At 38.2% G+C, this 20,586-nt stretch overlaps 1 protein-coding gene across 4 annotated transcripts in view; it reads right to left on the bottom strand.

Moving 5' to 3' along the window:
- The window catches only part of smarca2 (SWI/SNF related, matrix associated, actin dependent regulator of chromatin, subfamily a, member 2), a 47,422-nt gene that overhangs the window by 4,046 nt on the left and 22,790 nt on the right, over window positions 1–20,586 (bottom strand). For 3 of the 4 annotated variants that reach the window (XM_053654035.1, XM_053654037.1, XM_053654036.1), the window contains 15 exons: window positions 15,471–15,537; window positions 14,535–14,645; window positions 14,190–14,432; window positions 13,815–13,928; window positions 13,604–13,711; window positions 13,437–13,523; window positions 13,260–13,306; window positions 12,915–13,081; window positions 12,518–12,681; window positions 11,924–12,151; window positions 7,194–7,235; window positions 5,738–5,815; window positions 5,392–5,610; window positions 1,445–1,662; window positions 299–404 (listed from right to left, as the gene is read on the bottom strand). In XM_053654035.1, the coding sequence (XP_053510010.1) occupies window positions 299–404; window positions 1,445–1,662; window positions 5,392–5,610; window positions 5,738–5,815; window positions 7,194–7,235; window positions 11,924–12,151; window positions 12,518–12,681; window positions 12,915–13,081; window positions 13,260–13,306; window positions 13,437–13,523; window positions 13,604–13,711; window positions 13,815–13,928; window positions 14,190–14,432; window positions 14,535–14,645; window positions 15,471–15,537 (1,999 nt within the window). The remainder of the gene's footprint in view (window positions 1–298; window positions 405–1,444; window positions 1,663–5,391; window positions 5,611–5,737; window positions 5,816–7,193; window positions 7,236–11,923; window positions 12,152–12,517; window positions 12,682–12,914; window positions 13,082–13,259; window positions 13,307–13,436; window positions 13,524–13,603; window positions 13,712–13,814; window positions 13,929–14,189; window positions 14,433–14,534; window positions 14,646–15,470; window positions 15,538–20,586) is intronic. The other variant, XM_053654038.1, reaches the window with a different exon arrangement.

Raw genomic sequence — 20,586 nt, 5'->3', positions numbered from 1 at the left:
ACTGTTTAAACCATCTATTAGAATCGGAAATTACAGCACCAGAAAGAATATAGTCTAACTGCAATGTTATATACATAATGAAATGAACCCAGTAACATCATATTAACACAATGTCTCATTGTGCATTGAAAACCTAATTCCACATGTCTGCTTATTCCTGTTATTATCATTCCTAGTTGATGGAAGTGACACTCAAGATATAATCCGCAAATAACGTGTCACAACAGTGAATAATGATTGTAGTAGAGAAGAGAGTTATCTCTGAGGAAGGGAATTAGACCTTGCTTTAGCTTTTTACCTTTATCTTCTTGAAGTCCACTGGCTTCCTAATCAGTTCGTAGTACTCTGGGAGCTCTTTCCTGGAAGGCAGTTGTACAAACACCTCACTGAGCTGACGGCCTGATCTATAATTGGAGAATGCAGAGGCTGTTTTAACAAGATTCCTCTGGACTAAATGAAGATTAATTAAAGACAATGTGGATGGTGATTTTCTGTTCCTGAATTCTGTTGCAGTACTGCTTAGTCTACTTAAATTTGACCACGGCTCCAATGGAGAACATAAAGGTTAGATTAGATAAGATAAGATAAACTTTATTGATCCCACACTGGGGAAATTCCCTCATTACAGCAGCTCAATTACACAAATAACAGATAGGAAAGAATACACATTAAATAGGAATAGAACTGAAAAAAATGTATATATATATATACACATTATATATACATACACATACACACACACACACACAATAGGAATAGAAAAATAAGAATAATAGTAGTAAAAAATAATTATAATGGTAATATGTACACTATGAACACCTCAATGTATGTACAGATGAATACAAATATGAATATATACAGATGAGTACACCCAGGCTATACATTTGCTCCCATCAGAGGTCATTTTAAAACAATCAATTTGAAACAGATTTGATCAGCTCTATGTATGAAGGAAAACATGTGAGGATTTAATGAGAAGAACACCATGAGAAGAGAACAGAGTCGGTGTCAGCCGAGGCATGAAGCACACACACTCAACACACATGATTCACTGCACATTTCATGATTACAATCAAGGAGTTGGGGTAATTACAGTCTGCTTGCCTTCCTGGACACCTCCATGTTCTGGATAGAGATTTTCTGAAATGCCTTACAAAATCACGCTCATGATAATTTTACCATCACACTTCATGTCCAATTTTAAATCAGTTATAGCAACAGTAAATGGAATTTAACAAGTAGAATTTTGTCAGTAGAAATGTCAGTAGAATGTGTTACACAACCTCCAATAAAATGAAAACATCTTGGCTGTCCCTGTCAGTGTTTTGACTGTGGCAGAATTGTAAAGAGTTCGGTTTGACAGTCAAAACAATCTAATAGATCAAATGCGAAACCGAGGAAGCTCTGAGTCACATGCAGGAGAGATATGTTTGTGTGCTCATACCCGTCTCTGTAGTTGATGACTGTCTCGATGATGGCGCTCATCTGTTTGGTGAGTTTGGGAGGGTTGGGGGAGAGCTTTTCGGCCGGAGGACGTCCCCTCCTCTTTTTAGCCTTGTCCCCGTCCTCACGTCGGCTGCCTTTGTCCAAGTATCTCCTGCGCTTGCGCTTCTTCAGACGGATCTCCTCTTCCATCTCCTCCAGGTTGCCATCTTCAATGGCCTGCAGGACCACACAAGAGAAGCTTTACAAACTAGAAAACAAATTTCATAGTAGGACAGAAGGAAAGGATCTTAGATCAAGATCTAGTCCGGCGTATTAGAAGTTAATTTACAGACGGTTTGTAATGTAAAACATAGAGCAAATTTATTTTCTTTGGCAAATACACATATAACCCAAAGTGCACATGTAGAATACAGGTTTTTAACCAAACACTGATTGAATAGTGCAATATCCATGAAATCATTCATGTCATTTATATTATTATAGAGCATGCAGATTACACGATAACACAGAAATGCTAATTTCACTGATTATGCTATGTGTACAGTATAACAAAGCACATGTGACGTGAATAACTATGCTCATATGTTATTTTCTGCTGATACATTAATACATATTCATTTGTTGAGATGAGAGTAATAATGCAGTGATTATCTTAATTGCTTCCATCTAGTGAGACTGTTTTCTCCCTTCCATGTGCTTTTGTTTTACAGAATAAAACACATAACAGATGCTATTTTTGTTTGAATAAGGCACATTATGACTAGTCCAGTTTAATTTATCTTGATCCACATTCATCTGTGAATGTGCAATTATTTCACAAGATTTCAGTGCATGTCATGTTATGGCAGCAGATACAAGGCTTGGTGAATATACATACATACATACATACATCTCCTTAGTGCACAAATCTGGCAGGTTACAAATAACTTGTGGTCCTTTCCTGGGGCCTAAAACCTTTAGGCTTTTAGTCAAACTCACATAGTATACTTTCAAAATCTTGCAATGAATGAACGTTAAAATAGACTTAATCCCACGGGTAAAAGTAATCCAAAACCCAGAAGCAGAGATAGCCCATCCAAATACACACACAAAAAAACATTGAAATGCATGGATGTTCACAATCCCATTTACGCTAAAGATTATCCATTCTTCTAGCTTTATCTTCCCATCACCGCTAATATTTTATGTTTGGCCTGGAATTCCAGTACATAACTGTTCTATCATAACAATAACAGTCTGATCCTCAGAATTACTTTGGCTCACCTGCTTAGACAGGGAGGCAAATAATCCAAGGTAAATCAGTAAGGAGATGATATCAGACTTCCAAATTTAATGATGTATTGCAGGCACAATGCCGCTGTGGCTCAGGTGGTAGAGCTGGTTGTCCACTAATTATAGGGTTGGCGGTTCGATTCTCGGCCCACGTGACTCCACATACCGAAGTGTCCTTGGGCAAGACACTGAACCCCAAGTTGCTCCCGATGGCAAGTTAACACCTTGCATGGCAGCTCTGCTACCATTGGTGTATGAGTGTGTATGTGAATGGGTGAATGAGACACAGTGTAAAGTGCTTTGGAACCGATAAGGTTTTTGAACAAACAAACAAAAAAAACGCTATATAAGTGAAGACCATTTACCATTACCATTTACCACAATGTGGCTGGACAATTTGATTTCAAGAACTAATCAGTAAGAACCACAGACCTGAAGCAGAAGGTCGCTACACACAAAATTGAATGTGTGTATGTGAATGAAATGCTCCAAGTTCTCTGTGCTTTCTGCAAAAATCATAAAACTTGAATGACTACCGCAAGTTATATTTCACCACAAAACATCATCAGACACAGTAACAAGGGCTCCAGACAAAAACACAGATGATGGGTATTCCCTAGGCTGAACTTCACCCTTTCAGGTTTTGTCACAATAAAATGCAACTGTAAACTGTGGGGGAATAAGCATTACGACAAAAAATCTCCCTGACATGCAAACGCTATGACAACGGTTTTATTAAAAGGGCCCAAGTCCGTTCTAGGAGATAGATATTATCTATAATTTTGTTTATAGATAATGAGTGTGTTGCAGTCTTGAGTGTGTGAACTTGAGTGTGTTGCAGTCTTTTCATGAAAGATTAGATAAAGATTCTGTTTAGCTTTTTATTGTACTTCAATGTTTCTTAAGGCTAAGAAATGTAGCGCTGACTTTATCTCACAGTAATACAGACTGTTTACCAACTCAGTGATGCATTCAACACAATCTATTGAGCCACTGAGCCAAGTGAATCTAAAGACATATGTTATAATGCTTTATGTACAGTTGTATGAAAACTACTTTCACAACACCATCCTGATTTATGCTAGAGTGGCTCCCAAAATGAGATCTCCATCTGAGTCAAAACGACAACATAATAATTGTAGTCTGAGTAAACAAGCAAAACACAGTGTACATAGACCTGTTGTTTTTTCACCACTCAGCCAGTCTCTGCCCAATTGTACTATGTCCAAGTCTCTCCACAACTTTGGGCTTTTTGCACTAGAGCTTGACTCCTTGGGACAGATTCAGAGCAAACTGGGGAATAAGGATGTGAGGTGGCATCTCACAGGGATGTGTGTCTCAGGGAAATGTCGATGCACAAGGGTGCCCAAGGCATACGAAACAAGCTGGTTAGTAATGAGATGTCAGATGGCCTGTCTGAGATAATTTGTTGTTTATTTCCACCAGCCACTGAGAGTACTGAGTCTGACAAATTTATGTTGTTTTCATTTGCAGCACTGTTTGAGAACTGCTGTGCAGACATGATGCAGAGACAAATACATAATAAAAAGAAAAAACGAGTAACATGAGCTGGGCAAGATATCTAATGAGATTCTCTTGATGCAACAATAAGGCAAAATATTATGTGCTTGAAAATATTCATCTACAACAATTATTCTGCAACCTTCTGTGTAAAATTATCTATTAACACAAACACCCTGATTTACTAAAATGTAGTTAGTCTTGTGTGAGATTTACAAAGAGTAATAGTGTAAATGACAGCACATGCAAGTGATAAAAGTTGGACAAAACACTATTCAAAAGGGAGATTTTGTATGTGTTGATTCTTTCAGAGAGCTGTGTAAAGAGAACTACCAGAAACATACATTGAAATCTGAATAGGGAGAATTAGCACTGCCAGCTGAAAAGACAAAAAACTGTATCAAAGACTTACACAAAGAAATACAATACGGGCCAACGTTAGAGAGTATGTAAGTTTGTCAAAATTATAAATATATCATAATCTTAAGAAACCTTTTCTTTATTTTGAGACACTGAGTAATTTTAGAGAAAGTATTGTTTTCCCATTATTAAGACACTACAGATGGTTTCATTTTTTTCTTCAAATGAAGGAAATGGGATTCGATAGATTAATACCTGGCCTTTAGTTACTTAGCCGTTCTTATTAGTTTACACAGGCAAGTGCTACTCTGAAAGTGGAACTTTCAGGCATAGTAAATCACAATGTGGCTGCTAAACTGATATAGTTGCACTGGCAGCAACCTGGATTTTGGTAACAATGTTCTAAACTACACATGTAGTAAACCAAACCCACAAAATGGGCATGGCATATTATTTTGCACTTTTGAAAGATTCAATGCCCTGTAGGCCAATTTAGTAAATCCACCTGCTTAACAAATTATTGCAGGTGTTAACGTGATTGCATGTGCACATTTTACTACAGCAAGGGTTAAAGGGATCTTTTTGTTGTGTACAGCAATGAATTCCTGGGAGTAATACGTTAGACAATTCTGTTAGTTTCACTTAAAAAAATATTTCAGTTAAGTATTTCATCAAGATATGGACTACACTAGAGGCTAGGTCTGGAGCATTGTGATGCTGAGGCAGCGTGACATCCAAAAATCTTCACTGTGTTAGTTTTTATGAGTAAAATAGGTAAAACTTTGGCCTTACTCTCAGCCACTGTTTCTCGGTCAGCGCATCACTGTAATCCACATCCCTACGGTGGCGTGATCCGCGGGGGAACATCTTCTCTTTCTCTTCCTCACAGGTGAGTCGCTCCACTTCAGCATCGTCTTTGATGATCCAAGCCGGTAGCTCGTCCTCCTCCATCAGACGAGGCTTACGCTTAGGGTTACGCGCATCTTCGCGACGTCGATCCAGGTCCATGCGCTAAAGGGACGAGATCCATTTTTATCCTCATCACTTGCTGGTAAAATTATTACAAGCATTTTAACTGAGGATAATCAAGGGATGATGTGTACTTGAGAAAGGGAAGTGATCATTGTGTTATTCTTACCATGAAAAGCTCAAATTCCTCCTCATTGCGGGCAATCATTTGATTTAACGTTTCATCATCTGGAACTTCATCTTCTTCCTAATATTCCAATGAAATAAGCATAAATAAATATATAAAATTATAAAGGCTCAAGTGAGGCAAATGTTTAAGTGAGAAAAACTCAGAAGACATTGTTCAGTTAATTTTGTTAACTGGTAAAACTTTTTAATGACTATAATGAGGCGTTAGAGCAAAATCACATGGTGGACACAAAAAAATATTTTAACCCCACTGAACTGCATGGTGGTGCAGCAGGAAGTGTCATAGCCTCTGGGTTTTTGGATTGATCCTGAGCTCAGTTTTTACATGTTTAGCTTGTGTCCACAGAGGGTTCCTCTGGGTTCTCTTGGTTCCTCTCACCTCACAAAAACAACCGGCAGTTAGACTAGTTTTTTTAAATTGTCTGTAAGTGTAAATGAATGTGATAGGTGTGTAATATATATGTGTGTATGGCAGGTGTGAATGGTTGTATTCCCATTAGGGCTGTGCCATGTCGTATCGTCCATGATATACCGGTACAATTCCTCCACATGATAAGAATTTGTCATCTTGCAATATTGACGTGTTTACACGCTGCAAAGTGGGCATCTCATATGTAAAACGAGAACAAGCATGGCGGATGGCGGCGTTATAAACCTAGACGAGGAAGAAGAATTATTCTCCAAAAAAGAAGCTTACTCAGTAATATGGAAGTGGTTCAGATACAGAGGATCTGTGATTTGTACAGTAAAGTGTGTCAAAAACCCGTATTCAAAAAGGATAGAAACACACCAAATTTGTTCCACCACCTTAAGCAAAAACACTGACCACTGTATGCTGATGTGACTTGGCCAAAAAGATAGTGTTCAATGTTACTATATTCATATTGTCATTACCACAAAAAATACAGTGAAATATCATGCTATAGTTTAAAATCTATATCGCCCATCCATAATACCCATTTTGTGTCGAGTGTTTGATCCGGATCCATTACAGCCCTGTCCATGATAAAGCAAGTACTAAAGATGAAGGAATGAGTGAAATTAACTGTCGTCATTAAATTCGTCTGAAACTACAGGCCACTCGTCATCATATCTACTCAAGACCTCTTCCAGGAAATAGACAATGGATTCAAAAGAAAATTCTGCTCACCTATAGATGAATACTGACATGGACTGTAATTTTCTGGACAAAACTGCATACGTTTCACATCAGAGAATAATGATCATAACTAAATGTTCCAAAGAGTTTATAGGCATTAATATGTGCTGTATTCCAGGCCTCTTTGTCCTCAAATACCCTAACACAATTCTCAAAACTATACACATTTTGCAAATCTTCATACATTGTGAGAAAAGTAAAATGCTGCCCCTATAAACACTATCATCAAAATAAAAGATTCACATCAAAACAGTTTCTAATGGGGTCTGCTACCTACCGATGACAGCTCTCTCTCTCTCTCGCTCAGTCTTAGCACTTCCTAACACAAAAAGAGGACTCAAAATCATTGGCAAAAAGAAATTGATATTTATTTGAATTTTATTTACCAGTCCCAATCTGTTGCCTGAAAATGTGTTGCATAAACTTCGTAAAATTGGTTTATTAAAAACTTTTGAATGATGGCAAAGGTACACCATGTACTCATTAAATGCAAAATGGAGGTTATTCAGCAACTGTTTTGTTTATCATTAAGTCCATGACACTGTATTATAAACAACATGACTGTATTATAATGGGCTGTCATTTTTGACACCAGGGTTGGCCGTTGTCATGTGCAGAGTTATATCCGAAAGGCATGCAGAAAATGTGAGCGCTTGAATATTACAAGCTCCTCTGAGAGACCATAGCTGTACTGTGAACTTGCACGATCTCACTACTAATGCTAGTTTTTTTTTTCTTTATAACTAATAGTTACCATATAGCTATCAAACACATAGGGTAGAGTTTACACAATAACAGAAAAGAAGAATGTTTTACCAGGTCTGTCCAGCTTTTCCCACTCATTAGTTTATCTCTGCTAAACGCACAGCTAAATTAGAAACATTTTCTCAGAATAGAATAATAAATAAAATGTGATGTATTTTTTAATAGGATGAAATACACCTAAACACATACCTAGGTGTGAGAAACACTGACAGAGTGTATTCTGGTGTTAAATGGCACAGTTATGCAATGAAGCATTTACTGATGTATTTATTGTGTGGATAAAAGGGAAAAAAATACTTAGTTATAGTGTCAAAATATACGGTACAGTTTCACAAATGAAAATTAATTACTTAATTTTTAATCTAAATTAATGACCAAAGAATCGGTGAATTAAGAAAATGTAACCACTTTCAGCCTTCATACAGTGTAACGGTTGATGACGTGGTCAAATAGTGAAGCCTGAATTTCATAAAGCTTTGTTGCTACTCTTCCTCAACCTCTGTCTCTAGTTTCATACGCTTCCCTTCTTCTTCACTATAGACAGTCATGTGGAAAAAAATAAGTACACCCCAAAGAAATTGTTGTCTTTAACATATTTGGACAAGCAAACATTTGATAATTTTTTTAAACAGTGCCTATTAATAAAATTGATAAACTTGATAAAAAAAATTAGCTTTTTTTCAGAAAGGAAAGGAAAATTAGCTTTTTCATTCATTTATTCAAAAGAAATAGCCAGACGTGATATTCTTCTGTGGAAAAATTAAGTACACCCCTTTCCTCAGAAGGTAGTATTGCCCCCTAGCAGAAATAACTTCTTGTAGGCATTTTGCATAATTGTCCACCAGGCTTCCTGGAATTTCTGACCACTCTTCCATGCAATGTTCTTTCAGTTGCTAGGTGTCTGAGGGTTTTCTTGCATGTATTGCCATTTCAAATCCTCCCACAACATGTCAATGGGATTTCAATAGGCCATTCCATATCCCTCCATTTAATCTTTTTGAGCCATTCCTTCGTGAATTTGCTAGTGTGCTTAGGATCATTATCCTGTTAAATTTTGTGTCAACTTCAACTTTCGGACACATGGCCTCACATTATCTTCAAGCACTCTTTGCTCTTTGAAATAACGCAGCATTCATAGCTGAATCAATTAATGCAACTTGTCCAGTCCCTGAGGCACCAAAGCAACCCCAAACCATAACATTTCCACCACCGTGCTTCACAGCTGGTATGAGGTTCAAACATGTCTGCTGTTACTGTGGCCCAACAGCTCTATCTTTGATTTGCCTGTCCAGAGCACATTATTCCAAAAGGTCTGGTGTTTGCCTATATGCTCACTGGCAAACTGTAGTCTTGCTTTAATGTTCTTTTTAGACAGCAAAGGCTTTTTCCTGGCACGCCGCCCATGCAGGTCAAATCTCTTTCTGATTACAGAAGCATGCACTTTGACACCAACGGTTGCAAGACTTACTAACAGATCCTGTGATAAAATTTTGGGGTTCTTGGAGACTTCTTTTTGCATCAGACGGTCTAGATTATTTTCCTTACAGTGGAATGTTGTTTCTCAAATAATTTTGAAATGATTTGGAGCTCTTTTTAAATCCCTTGCCAGACTCATAAGTGTTCACAACCTTTTTCTGAAAGCCTTACAGAACTCTTTAGATCTTGGCATGATGACACCACACACTGCAATAATGAAGGGAAAACCAGAAACCAGATATGAGAGGGGTTTAATTAAGACCGGTTCCACCTGCACTCCCTAAGCATGTTCTAATCACAGGCACCCAATCTTCAACACCTGATTCTATGTCTATCCATTCTAATTTTATGGATTTGAAAGTGTGATAAATATAGGGGTGTACTTACTTTTCCCATGTGAAGTATATGTTTTTTGTTCATTAAATTTAGAAAATTACTACAAAATGTCAATTTTATTTTCATTTGATAGAGTATATCACCTTTATTATTAGGTACTGTTTCAAAGAGGATCAAATGTTTGCTTGTCCAAATATGTAAAAAAAAAAAACCACAATTTCCATGGGGTGTAGTTTTTTCACATGACTGTAGCTGTAGGACTGTAGAAGTCCTATTTGTTTTACAGTACATGCACCACAGGATGACATGCATATTAATAAAAAAAAATGTCAAGCTATGATGACATATCATCCATAGGCTTGAGACTCTGTAGAGGGAATGTGAAGCTCTGTACATGGTACAGAGCTATATATAGGGCTATAGGGCTTTGGAATCAACATCATGTTGTGTTGCATTGTTTATATTATCTGGTCCTTATAAACAGGAGACATAAATCTCATATTTTGGTTTTGATATGACATACACACTACATGACATACTTCCATGCATAAAGAACACAAGGATGTTCGTATAAACCCTTTAAGAAAACAAAAATGCTTTTTTTGAGAAAATAATTCTAATTACATAGCCCTAAACCTTCAAACACTGAGTGAATAATCATACAGACGCAGTACCTCCTCTTACCTTTTTCCATCATTTTAGACGTTTTGTGTTGTGAGTGCTTATTTGATAATTTATACTTTCAAACGCTTATAGAATTTAAACGTTACATAGGTTACAAATGTTACATACAGTACAAGGCAGGCAGTCAGGTACAGAGGGAGAGAGGAAAGAAAAAATGCAAAGTCCTACTTGCTCATTAACATACTGTGATACAATGGACGATTGTTTACTTGGTGTACCAGTTATCAGCTTTCCTAATATAATATAAAATAATACTAATATAATTTAAAAACATTTTTGGCCTGCTAATATGGTCTGAGAGAATGCTACAACACGCTAGAAAAAGTAGCCTACGTGCAAATTGTTAGGCAGAAATTGTTTTGTTTGTTTTTCTTTGGTAATACTCTTATAAACAAATTACTATCTAAAGCCAAACTGTCCAGGTAGGCAACAAGTATTATATTTGAACACTGATTTGTTATATTTAACCCATTTAAGACCTATATTGTTGCTCATCTTAAGTCATATTATTCAGTAACTACTAGTTAGTAACTATTCAGTAATTACTACTACTCGTTGCTACTCAATTACTACTGTGAATTACTGGGAGTTTAAGAGGTTACCAAGTTATTTGCACTCCTTTAAATAGCAACTACTAAGTCTAAATCGGGACCAATGTTGCAGCCACGGAAGTTAGTTAAACTTTTTCCACACTGCATGTCAGCTTGGAGACAAGCAACTGTCATTTTTTTTCTTCTTCTTTTTTTTCTATTATAGGAGTAGTATTTGATTTTCAACAACATTTTAGAGGAAAGACAGCATTGCTGCCCTTAATAGAATTGCCTGACCTCAATCGAAGTCAACCAACCTGATCGAGATACTCTGGGAGGATTTATATATTGAAAGGTTGGACAGAGAGAGGGAGCTCTTGCAAAAGCCATTGCAGAACATATGAGGATCAGAAAGCCTGGAAAAACTGACTGTTTGTTTTTTAGCTGTCACAGGTAAGTACATTATCTTATAGTACATATATAGTTCATTATCATAAGTACATTGCAAAGTTATTGCAAACTAGTAAATAAAGAGCCCATTTATTAAAAATTGTTGAGAGTCAGTGTATATAAACAGCACCACTTGGGGTTTTTGTTCACATATGAAATGAGTAAAAATCTATGCTCACTCAATCTTAACGTTAATCCAGTTTTTAGAAACATAACACAATCTAAACACAGACGTCATTTTTTTCTTATTTGAATAAATAAGACAGGACCAAAAAAATGTGGTGGTTAAGGTAGGCCACAGTCTAGTGATGAAAGGAAGTGTTTACTACATTCAAAATTACCGTGATCTTGTCTGTATAATTTAAGACCAAGGCTCAAATCAAGAGCATTATTATGTCCTCTCATGACAAGGTCACTATACCAAATATGCTACGGGCCCTGCATTTCAAAATGCAAGTTATCAGGCTGATTTCCTGCTAATAAACAAAATCCTCGAGCCACATATCCTCAGTTTAGCAACACCAGTGCACACTGTGTGCTCAGGGAAAGCCTTCTGAATAACTTGAGCACCACCAAGTAGAGATGTGACCTGTATCCCTGGCGGCATATCGAAATGCTTTTGGGTGTCATATCTATGTATGGAAGAAGCTTCTTAAAGCATTTAAAACAGGTTTCACTGTATTTGAATTTTGATGGAATGTACACTATTACATACTGCAATGAAATATCCCAAGGTTGTTTCTTTGCTGGTGTCCTGTTGGCTTACCTCGTTCTGCTCCTCGTGTTCCAGGATGGCCTGTAGAAAAGCCCTGCGCTCGTGACTAGAGGATTTCTGGTCGAACATACCAGCCTGGATGACCTTCTGATCAACGTTAAGTTTATATTTGGCAGCAGCGAGGATCTTCTCTTCTACGCTGTTGACGGTGCAGAGACGCAACACACGCACCTCGTTCTGCTGTCCGATTCGGTGAGCGCGGTCCTGAGCCTGCAAATCCTAAAGATGGAAAGATCGTTCCAGAGAGTGAGTACAACTATAGACTTTATTTTCAGCCAGTGTCATAAAACTGATGTTCGATTTTTTCGAAATGACTCATTGTGAAATTTTAAATGAATTAACTATTTTAACATTCATAGTTATGTCAATGGGATTCTGTTCAGCTCATTTTGACATGAGGGTGGTCTTTGAAAATATGCAATAAATAGGTGTTATTAGTTCCTGTTATATTATCTTCATATTTTCCTTATACACACCTTCCCATCAGAAGGATCCCAAAGCATGTGAAGGGGAAAATAATTCATATACTTTAAGTATTCAAAACAAACTATTATATTGAGATCCAGCTCCACACTCCAGTCAGACCTGGTGGGGGTTCCAGTCACTGTCGAAGATGACAACAGTGTCAGCAGCCTGCAGGTTGAGGCCCAGACCCCCTGCTCTTGTGCTCAGCAGAAAGACAAAATACTGTGAGCCCTCATCATTAAACTTTTTCAGCAGTGCAGCACGGTCTTCAGCTTTGGTTGTTCCTGCAAAACGAGGCAAAAACAATGTTTCCTGGCTTGAAACGGCTCGGTTTTTATATATGATGACTAACACTTTCCTCATTATAATGGGTAAACTCAAACACCTATTGATGAATTACAGTGGAAACAAGTCTCTAAAGAACGTCGTAATGATCATCAACAGTTTTTCATTGCAAATGTTATTTGACTACTTCCAACCTGCTTATTTTGTAAAAACCAAATAATGTCTTGATCACCATCTAGACGTAAGTAGAGGAAGTTGCGGTAGGCGAAGTAATCCTCCATGATGGTCATTAGGGAAGTCATCTGACAGAAGAGCAACACTCTGTGATTGGTGGACTGCAGCTTAGGCAGAATGCGGTCCAGTAGCTCAAATTTTCCAGAAGCACGGTACAGATCAGGACTGTCAGACAAAAAGAGAACATCTCATAAATCTTTACCCATGGCACAACACTTGAAGACTGGCAGAGAGGAAGGCTGTGACAGTTTTTTGTAACCCACATATGAATCAGGTTATAACTAATCCCTTTGGCTTGTTATCAAGGTTACGGAAGACTTAGTTTAATTTAAAAACTGCTCACCCATTGATGATGCCATTTGGGTAGCCTAAGTGCTCAGCAAAAGACTCCTGAAATGAGAGATAGAAAATGGAGTGCCTACAGTCAATGAGGCACACCAAGAGCGAGACATTTGGATGCACTTTACATTCCAGCAGTAGATTAAAGCAGCTTCTCTACTGTTTGTCAGCTGGCACTTACCTCAATGTGCTGGAACATATAAGGGTGGTTGCAGATCTTCTTCAGCTGCATGATGGTGTTCATCAGAGTCTTTGCCCCTCCTTTACCCTGTGGAGGATGAATGTCAAATAAGGATCCCAACTCAAAATAGAGAACGGGAAAACTCTTCTGCTCTCTCTTTCACTTACCTTCTTGTCTTTTTCTGAGCCATCTGTGAGCAAGATGCCTTTGCCTTGCATGTGCCTATAGAGAACTTTCTGAATAGCTGACATGTCACATTTGATCACATACTCCACCTGCAAAGTTTTGATAAATAAAATATACTGAGAAATTAAGATGAAATCCTAGTATGAAAACATAGAATCCAATGAACCTAGTGACTATCTAGTTATCCATCACCTTTTCAGGCAGCTGAGACTCCACTTCCTTCTTTAGTCTACGAAGCAAGAAAGGGCGCAGAACTTTGTGAAGACGGCGGATGATCAGGATAGTCTCCTCTTCGTTCAGATCCACCTGCAAAAAAAACAAGCAAATTCATCACTGATCTCAATTTTAGACCAGGATTAGCTCAGGTGGATATATGTTTTCATTTTCATCTAGCCTACCCATTAATGCATTAATCACACAATTGTGTGCTACCATTATTTATTTAAAAGTTTGTCTGGCTTATCATGTGCACCCCCAGGATAAAGCAACAAAGGAATTATTAGTGGAAATGCAGACAGAGTAGGGAACAAAGAATAGGATCCCTGAGCAGGCAGAAGATTATCTCACCCTTTCCCCGGTCATGGCAAATGGAGCATTGAACCACTGCTCAAAAGTGCTGCAACTTTTAAAGATTGTGGGCAGGAGAAAGTTGAGCAGAGCCCAAAGTTCAGGCAGTTTGTTCTGCAGAGGGGTTCCTGTCAGCAAAAGCCTGCGTGGGGCGACGTAATGCGTGTTCAACACTTGTGTAAGCTTGCAGTGGTGGTTCTTCATTCGATGGCCTTCATCTACAATCATGTACTTCCAGCGGATCTTAGCAATAAAAGAAAAATACACAAAGAAATAAAGAAATACACTGTTTCTTCTAATTGTTTTTATCTGTTTTTGTGTTTAACTGTGTTTGCATACCCTTACCTTAGCAAGAATGTGTTTGTCCTTGATGATGTACTCATAGGTGGTTATGAGGACATTGAACTTCCCGCTACGAAGTTGAGGCAACAGTGACCGCCGCATGGATGGCATGCCCTTTCACAAAAATAAATGAATAAATCGACAGATAGATAGATAGATAGATAGATAGAAAGATAAACAAAATAGATATGTTTCTTGCATAACCCCAGTTCTCTGGTAACATGCTAGCATTCTGAAGATAACAGTTGGGATCTAGATCTAGATGTCTATTGAATTTAATAATTCAGCTTGACAGGCAGTCAGGAGAGAGGTGGTATTAAGCATTCTAACTGCAGGGCCTGAAGACTTGTATATCTTCTGTTACATGTGTGGAAAAATCATTCAAGTAGGTGCTCTGGGGAACCCAAGCTTCTCCTGGATTAAACCCTTCACACATTTTGAAAAAAAAAAACAACAATGGGTAATGCAGGCAGCACTTCCTTTGATAGAGAAAGGAGGCTCCCCACTCTCTCAGTCTGCAATATTGGAGCAGTAATAAAAATGGCATCTTTCCTAGGCATCTTTCCTTTAAAGCACCTCTTCATCCTCCTCTCTGCTTCTCTACTGTCAGGGGGTACTTGCTGATCAAACAATGCAGGTAAATCAGCAGATTTCACCTCCATTAACTGTGAAGCCTGTGATTGAGATGGCTTCACAACTATCTTGGCTGCGCGCTTTTCAATGGTATGGGGATCCTTGCCTGAGATCATAAATCCACAGGCAGTTAGACAAAAACAAGCTTCAATCAAATTCTTTTTTGGGAAAAAAGAGGCCATCCTCAGCACACCAATGACTAAAGTCTTTCCCATAGTGACATACCGAACAAACATTTGAAAAGAGAACCAGTTAGCTTATAACCAGTTGAAAGACTGTTAGCTTATATTTACAGCAAAATCAGACCTTGTAAGCAATTTTCACAATGGATGGTGCCCACTTGTCAAGTTCATAAACCCAGTTGGACAAAGTCCTATAAAAAAAACAAGAGAGAAAAATAATCAATTAATGCATTTGAAAATTAACTGGATAGACTTAAATTATTAAATTATTATTAGGTTAGATGTAAACATAAATTAAATTTACACAATTTTCCACTCATACCAAAGATAAACCAACACATGTTTGGTGTCTGGAGTTTACTTGTTTGCTAGTATTTGAGGCTTGGTTTTATGAGGCTAATGTAGCTAACAAGTGAGAGATGTAATTGCAAACCATCATGTTTTTAATTTTCCAGACACCGACTGGTGCACTGCTATCTATAAACATGAACAAATGCACATTGCATAGCTTACAAAAAGTGTGGTAGCATCCATCTCAAAGCGGAACCGGTTTCATTCTTAGCAAAACGTTTTCGGATAATAATGATTCAGACTTGTTCTGCTCGTTTATAAAACTGTTCAGATACAAAGGATAAGGCCAGCATGTGATAATTAAGGGGTGGGATTTTCTGCATGTAGATTTAGTCATGCAGAAAATCTCGTGCTGTGAACATCTCTGTTTCTCTGAGTTTATACAGCTGAACATAACAGCTGGAATCTCTGTCTAATGTCATCCGTTATACACAGTTTATTTTTGAGTTTCTGCTCACAGCTTGCGCACCTCATAGTTTATGCTGTACAGCAAGTCTCCAGTACTATAATAGACTGGAAATGATCCATAAAAAACACTGACTAAAGTCATTTTATTACAAAAGTATCTTTTTGGGAGTACGAAAGCTGTTCTCACAATAGGAATGAGTTTAAGTTTTGATACATCCTTATAAATTGGCAACTCAGCATATATGAAAAACCATTACATAGATTGGTGTACCTAACAAACTGACAGCTCAGTGTGCAGCTTTACAGCTTCAACTCTCTATAACAATAAGGCTTCAGATGCCAGGGCTTTAAGGGGTAAGTATAAATGCTTATTCCTGTAAAATATTCATTAGAATGTAATTTGGCGAAGTATACAGTACTCCACAGCAAAGTAATTTATGCCACACGTACATAGGCAGAAACGGCACATGTACTGCTTTGAGATTACAATGGGCTTTCATGTCCTCGTGCTTAACTTCCTCAAACAGCACCATGACTGCAGTATAATTAATTAACCAGTGGTGTACCAATTACAGTCCTAGCTGTAAAATGCTGAATATTGCAGTCCAGCCAGTGACTACTGTCCATTTTCTGGCTTTTAAAAACAAAGTAGTGGTACAACTAATCGCCCTAACCATATGTACTGCTGCACCAAACATTGTGTAACATAGAGCAAGTAAACCTTTTTTGTTATACCCCTAACTCTGCTTAATGGTACTGTGGAAGAAATATCACTGAATGAAATAGCTAAACAACCATCTGTTTCTTTTGTGTTGAAGGTTTTATACACACACACACACACACACACACACACAATTTTGATTCTGTACACCACCACAATGGATTTGAAATGACGCAGCTGAAGTATAGACTTTCATATGGGGTTAGAATTGTTTCATAATTTCAACTTTTGAAACAGTGGATTACGATCCACAAATTGTCACGATTTCCCCTTGCGCTAAGTGCTGGAGCACATAGCGCACTCTGAAACCCAAGCACGTGCTTCCGGGTTTCAGTGACACTGACTTTGTTTACTTCTGACACGTGTGTTTTGTTGTGATTTCTGCCCTGTCTCCGCCCCTGTATCGTCATTGGTTGTTTCCCGTATGTGTCATTAGTCTCAGCTGTTTGGTGTTTCACCCCTGATTATGTTTAGTATTTAAACCCCTCGTGTCTCTTTGTTCGTTGCGAAGTATTATGCGAGTTTTCCCAAATACCAAGCCTTTGTTCCTCGTTTCATGTGTCATAGCCTTGATCTTGTTCTTGCCCTCGTTCTTCGATTGTGTTTTGCCTCGTTTATGCCCATTTGCCAATCGCCTCACCTTTGCCTGTTTTTGACCATCCCATTGTCTCACGTATTGGATTTGTCTGCCTGTCTCTACTCTAATAAAGCTCTTATCTGCATTTGCATTCACCCTAGCCTTCATTACATGACATTTGAATTATGTGACACAAATGAATGTAGTGATATTTACAAAAATGTAACAAATTCACAAATGCATTGAATGAGGTCCACAAATATGTCAGTAGTTTCACAAAAATAAATTAAGTGCGATTTGCAAAAAAAAATAATTATTTTGCACTGTTATCTCACTGTTATCTCTTTAAAGCTGTAATACCTGCATTTGTTTCCATCTGAACCTCCATTACATGACAGAGGGACTATGTAAAAAATGGCTGTAATTCCTAATCGGTTAAAGCGTCTCTTTTTTAAGCAAACTCACGACAATTGAGAACTTCTCCATTCACATGGGTGGCTTACTGCAAGTGTCAGGACTAGATTAAAATCATGGAGAAAAGTGATTTTGCCCTCAAAAAATTGGTTGTGTTGAGTATAAATGTAGGCTTCTGTTTATATTTTCCGTTGGTACCTTACATTAGAACTTAAACTTATATTACTTTGATTAAAATGATGGAAAATGTCAGCTAGCAAGCAAATGATAGCTCAGTCAGTCGTAACTCAATGCTCTAAAAAGTTTACTGACAACAGTATAATCAATATAGCTACAATAATTATATAACGATAAAATTTAGCATTTTATATATTAATGAACAATACTGTACATGCCACTTTGAGTGAGCCGAGGCACCATCTTAAATTACACTTCAGGTAATATAATGCACGTTTACTAAAATGTGTAGGAGAGAGCTGGACCCACCTCCTGTCCAGCCTTATCTACTGAGCAGACTCTGGCTCCAATTTTGATGGAGCTTCACATCTCGACCCCAAAGAGGCTTCAAAAATGTACCATGGGACTGAATGGTGCCATGTTGTCGACTCACATATACACTCATCGGCTTGGGCACTGATGTTGGACAAGAAGGCCAGGCATGCGGTCAGCGTTCCAGCTCATCCCAAAAATGTTCAGAGGGACTGGGGTCAGGGCTCTGTGCAGGCCACTCAACATCTTCTACACCACCTTGACAAACATACTCTAGACCAGGGGTTCCCAAACTTTTCCAGGGCAAGGCCCCCCAAATGGCATTAACATTTGACCGAGGCCCCCATTTTGCAAGATGTCTTTAAAACACATTAAAAATACAGACTTCTGAATATATCCCCCCTTTTTTTAAAATTAATAATTACATCTTGCATCTTTACATTACAGTAGATTAGGAATTGATTGTGTGTGTGTGGTTGTCTGAGAGTGAGAAAGAGAAAATCATGTATTTATTTATTTTTCACACCAAATTGTTGAGGCCCCCCGGGTGCCCTCTGGCGGCCCCGACTTTGAAAACCACTGCTCTAGACAACTGTGTGCTTCCAATGCGGCAACAATTTGGGGAGAGCTCACATATGGATGTGATTGTTAGGTGTCCACATATTTTTGGCTAGATACTTCTTTTATACAGGCATTCTCAGTTGACATCAGTGCCAGACCTCAGAAAAGCTCTTGTGGCTGAATGAGCACAAATCCCCAAAACCTCATTCCAAAATCTAGTAAAAAGCCTTCCCAGAACAGTGGAGTCTGTTATAACAACAAAAGGGGATCGACTCTGTATTAATGCACATGGTTTTGAAATGTGGACCTATGGATGTGATGGTCAGGTGCCCACATACTTTTGGCTATATAGTGTATAAACTCATTGTTATGAATGGCGCCAATATCTCTGAAAAGCCGTGTCTATAAAGATGCTAGTAATTCTATCTAGACACAGTTTCAATGAAAAGGCTACACAAACTGGAAAACAGTCATCTGCTCTCAATAAAATCCCACCCAATTCAAACCGGCCAGAGGAAATAGTGGAAAGTGAGAACTCTCTCCAGAAATCTGGACAAGCCAGCATCATTCTTTTATTTACACTTCACTGAAGATGACTGAAGAGGGGTCTTCATCTTGTCCACAAAGGGCTGGTGTGGCTGCAGGCTTTCATTCCAACCAGGCAGAAGTCACACCTGATTCCACTTGTTTAATCAGTTCATCCTGGTCTCCAATCCACTATAAATTGTGCCTCCTATTTGGCTGGTATGAATGCCTGCAGCAACACTGGCCCTTTGCGGATAAGATTAAAGACCCCTGCTATAGATTTCAGTGGATATAAAACGCCTACACACCCCTGTTAAAATGGCAGGGTTTGTGAAGTAAAAGAATAATAAAATAATAAGAAAAATCATGTCAGATCTTTTCCCACCTTTAATGTAAAATTCACAAAATATATAAATAAAGTGAAAAACTTTTTAGGGCAAAAAGGAAAAATAAAAAACTTACGATAACCTAGTTGCATACGTGTGCACACCCTTAAACTAATACTTTGTTGAAGCACCTTTTGATTTTATTTCATCACACAGTCTTTTAAGGTAAGAGTCTATCATCATGGCACATCTTGACCCAATAATTGCCCACTCTTTCTTGCAAAAACATTCTAGATTCGTCAAATTGTGAGGGCACAGCCCTTTCCTGTGTACAGCCCACTTCAGACTAGCAGACACCTGAATGTTTTGCACTAAAATCGACTGGTATTTGTAGCTATACATGATTCCCCCCACCTAAAAAAAGCCCCAGTTCTAGCTGAAGAAAAGCATTCCTAAAGCATGATGCTGCCACCAGCATTCTTCACCATGGGTATAGTGTTCTTTTAGTGATGTGCTTTTTTGGGGCTTGGATGTGCAGCTCCTTCAGTGTTGCTAAACGTCTCTTGGCAGCCTCCCTGGTACGACATCCTGTTCTTGCTAATGTAACTATAGCGCTCCATTGTATCTACTTGCTGATGATGGCCTTCACGATGTACCATGGTACATCTAATGTTTTGTAAATTCTTTTAGACCCCTTTCCTGATACTGATATCTTTTGACAAGCGATACCATACATGCTTTGAAGCTCCTTGCGGATCATGGCTTCAGCAGTCAGATGAAACCAAGATGTCAAGAAAATCCTACAGAAACAGCTAATCTTTATTTAGGGTTAATCAGCATAATTTCATTGATGACAGATGTATGATAA

This window comes from Ictalurus furcatus, chromosome 22 (assembly GCF_023375685.1).
Source record: "Ictalurus furcatus strain D&B chromosome 22, Billie_1.0, whole genome shotgun sequence".
Lineage (NCBI taxonomy): Eukaryota > Metazoa > Chordata > Actinopteri > Siluriformes > Ictaluridae > Ictalurus > Ictalurus furcatus.
The sequence above is the reverse complement of the archived record's forward strand: the minus strand, read 5'-3'. Positions and strand labels throughout refer to the sequence as shown.